Genomic DNA, 3,184 nt, shown 5'->3' with positions numbered 1-3,184 from the left:
TCTCAGGGTGGGAGCAGTGTCAGGGGGCATGTGAACATACAGTGGGAGGAGTTGGACGAGGACCACTCATTTCTAAGCTGAAGTCACTGGATATTAGACCTTAAAATAGCCCTACAGAGTGTATATAGGGATCCTCTCCCTCTGGCCACATCAGACAACGGTTCAGTGCAACAGCAAATGTACAGTGCAACAAATTATTTCTCTTTCATAAAGAAAAAGCCGGTGAGAAAAAGATGACCGCACAAGCTAAAAAAGGGGGGATTTGGACACAGTGAAGTGAAAAGTGTTTGTGTTATCCAGAAACAGCAGGAGCTGCTACAAGGATAAAAGCCAAAGAAAGAGAGGACAAAAAGGACATAGAGCAAAGGATACTGCTCTTTTGTTGGATTGTTGTGTTCCCTTTGGATTTCTCATTGAGCTAAGAGAAAAGGAAGAGACAGAGCTGCAACCACGGCAGGGATGAAGTACAACTACCATGTACCGGTGTCAACGTACACTCGCAGTTCGCAGTACACGCCAACGTACCACACACCGACCCACTATACCCCTTCACATTACACACCGACTCTGTACACATCTACATACAGCTCAGTGTCAAAGTACACCCCAACACAGTACAGCTCGACATATTACACCCCGTCACATTACACATCCACCTCCAAAGCTGCATCAGCGTACATCCCTTCATACAGCAAAGGCTCTCGGTACAGTTCGACACAGCGCACACAAGCAAAGGAAAAGCCTGCACCTGTGATACCTGTCACACCTGCAAAAAGAACTGTGCACTTCCCCAATGACATCATCTTCCAGGATATTGTTAGACGAGGAGATATGGAGCAGATTGGTCGATTCATGAGAGCGAGGAAGGTTCGGGTGGATACGCTCTTCCACTCAGGTGAGCAAGTCTCCACTACTTTTACTTTTCTTAGCCATTGGTCAGCAGTTTAGTCTGCAGATATTCAGATCTTTGATATTATATTTAACATAGATCTGACGGCAATAACTTGATGTTGATCGGTGTGCTGCTGCAGGGGACTGATGTTTCTGTGTGTTGCAGGTATGGCAGCTCTACATGAAGCTGTGCTGACAGGAAACCTGGAGGTGGTAAAGCTGCTGGTGAAATACGGAGCTGATGTCCACCAGAGAGACGAGGACGGCTGGACGCCACTTCACATGGCCTGCAGCGATGGTTACCCGGAAATCGCCAGGTAACAAATGACTTTTTAACCTGAGAAAACTTAAACCAGCACAGCTATTTAAAAATAGAAACGTCAGAGGCATTTGAAACCACACTCATGTGGAACTTACAGTTAAAATACCTTCTGTGACGCATGTGTGCTTGAAACATCCCTCTGAGTGAAATAAAAGGTCACTTAACTGCACTGAATATTGACACTGGCATGAAAAACATAAAACAGTGACCAAATTCAACTGTCATAATAAAAAATTCATGGCATTCAGTATAAAACAAGATAGAGGAGAACTTAGAAAATATCACAAACTGATCCAAAACACAAAACATTAATCTAATATAACTTTATGTTTTCTTAATTCTGAGGTCACATGGCTGAGAAACTGAAACAAATCATAGTCGTTGAAAATTAGTTGCACAAATGACTAACTCTGGCATGTTTATCTATATATTTGCACTAGAATCTAGCCTTTGTCACTTGTTTAACTGTGTTTTATGCCATTCTCCACTCAGGTACCTGCTGGCAATGGGAGCCAGCACCGAGGCAGAAAATGAAAGCGGAGAGAAGCCTGCAGACCTTATTGACCCAGACTGCACAGAGCTGGCTAAACTATTTGAGACTGGCTGTGTGTGACTGGCTGCTAAATAGACCCAATATACAGAAATAAGATCAGCAGGCGCTTAGAAATCAATATAGTACAATATTCACCAAATCGAGCATAAGAACATTTCCGCTGCTGCTCACCGATCCTGTAAAACAAAATTCTTCAAGCTTGTTTAGTTTCAAAAGTGTAGCACAAGCTGCTATGAAATTATTATTTTGAATTTATAGCTGTAAAGAAATACTTCATTATGATTTTTCTGGTGATTATTTTATTTTATTTTATTCTGTTGGGCTTTATTTTCTGCATTTGTATATTTGTCATACTGCCAATGTCAGTGCTTGTAAATGTTAATCTACACTGCAGTCTCATGTAACACAAGACATGTCCCTGTATCAAAATGTCATCTTGTGTAGTTCCGGCCTGAATATTTATTCATTTCAGGAGAATATTAGATTTCTATCCTCGTGAGCATTTCAGTTTAAATATTTTATCAGCTGTGTTAGTGTGAAGCAGTCACATGCTTGCACTCTTCAGGACTGTATGTTCCAAAACTATCATCATACACTGAATTTGCAGAACAAAATTTGGACTGAGATGAATGTGTCTTATAGAAGGACTTATGTATCCTTACTGCTGGACAGAAAGAGGATCTCCCAAATACCTTATTGATGGTTAGAAACAAAAAAGAAAACAGCAGTTTATGTTGCACAAGCTTCTTCTACTGCTGCATTATTTTCCCTAATGTATTACCTTTTGTTTTCTGCAGTAAAAATACAAATGTTAGCAATTGAAGTCTTATAATTTTCTGTTCAATAATTATTTTTGTACATTTTCATAAATAAAGAAATCTTTTATAACTATGACTGAGCTGCTGTTGTGGTCTGCATAAGGAAATTATTTTACAACTGAGAAATTGGCATCATTTAAACAGTCATCACTTCAAACTGAAGTCATCCTCTTTATTGTGCACAGAATTTTTACGATCAGTGGTGAAAGAAGTATTCAGACTCTTACCTTTAGTCACAGTGTCAATACAACAATGTAAAAATATTCCATTGTGTGTAAGAGTCCTACATGAAAATTCCTCCTTAAGTTAAAGCACTTAAGTATTAGCAGCAAAATATCATTAGTGTATTAAAGTAAAAGTAAGTGGTTTGGTTTCTCCGACTGAGATATTATTATATTAATATTAAATAATTAATAGTAAATTATCAGTGTTTCAGCAGCATGTTACTGCTGTTATAAGCACGTAATATACAGTTTTCTATACAGGGGCAGAAGATAAATCTTAGGGGTTATCAGATGATTAATGAAAAACAAAAGAGGAAAAAACTCAGTTTTGATACTCAAATCTGTTTTTTCTTTTTCTCCAATCATTCCTTTTTGG

The 3,184-nt window shown here is 38.8% G+C and overlaps 1 protein-coding gene across 1 annotated transcript; it reads left to right on the top strand.

The window, feature by feature from the left end:
• The first annotated feature begins 321 nt into the window (after positions 1-321).
• Positions 322-2,660, top strand: ppp1r27a (protein phosphatase 1, regulatory subunit 27a). Its single transcript, XM_023265403.3, has 3 exons — positions 322-895; positions 1,058-1,208; positions 1,706-2,660. Exons 1-3 carry the CDS (start codon positions 460-462, stop codon positions 1,824-1,826), a joined length of 708 nt encoding a protein of 235 aa, XP_023121171.2. The 5' UTR covers positions 322-459; the 3' UTR covers positions 1,827-2,660.
• Positions 2,661-3,184: the final 524 nt, after the last annotated feature.

This window comes from Amphiprion ocellaris, chromosome 19 (assembly GCF_022539595.1).
Source record: "Amphiprion ocellaris isolate individual 3 ecotype Okinawa chromosome 19, ASM2253959v1, whole genome shotgun sequence".
Classification (NCBI taxonomy): domain Eukaryota; kingdom Metazoa; phylum Chordata; class Actinopteri; family Pomacentridae; genus Amphiprion; species Amphiprion ocellaris.
This window is presented reverse-complemented; position numbering and strand designations above follow the sequence as displayed.

What these genes read in the sequence shown, in the direction of transcription:
- ppp1r27a (XM_023265403.3), top strand. Translation starts at nt 460, where the DNA reads ATGAAGTACAACTACCATGTACCGGTGTCAACGTACACTCGCAGTTCG. An exon ending in GGATACGCTCTTCCACTCAG is followed by an intron (nt 896 to 1,057) that starts GTGAGCAAGTCT and finishes TGTGTGTTGCAG; the next exon opens with GTATGGCAGCTCTACATGAA. An exon ending in GGTTACCCGGAAATCGCCAG is followed by an intron (nt 1,209 to 1,705) that starts GTAACAAATGAC and finishes TTCTCCACTCAG; the next exon opens with GTACCTGCTGGCAATGGGAG.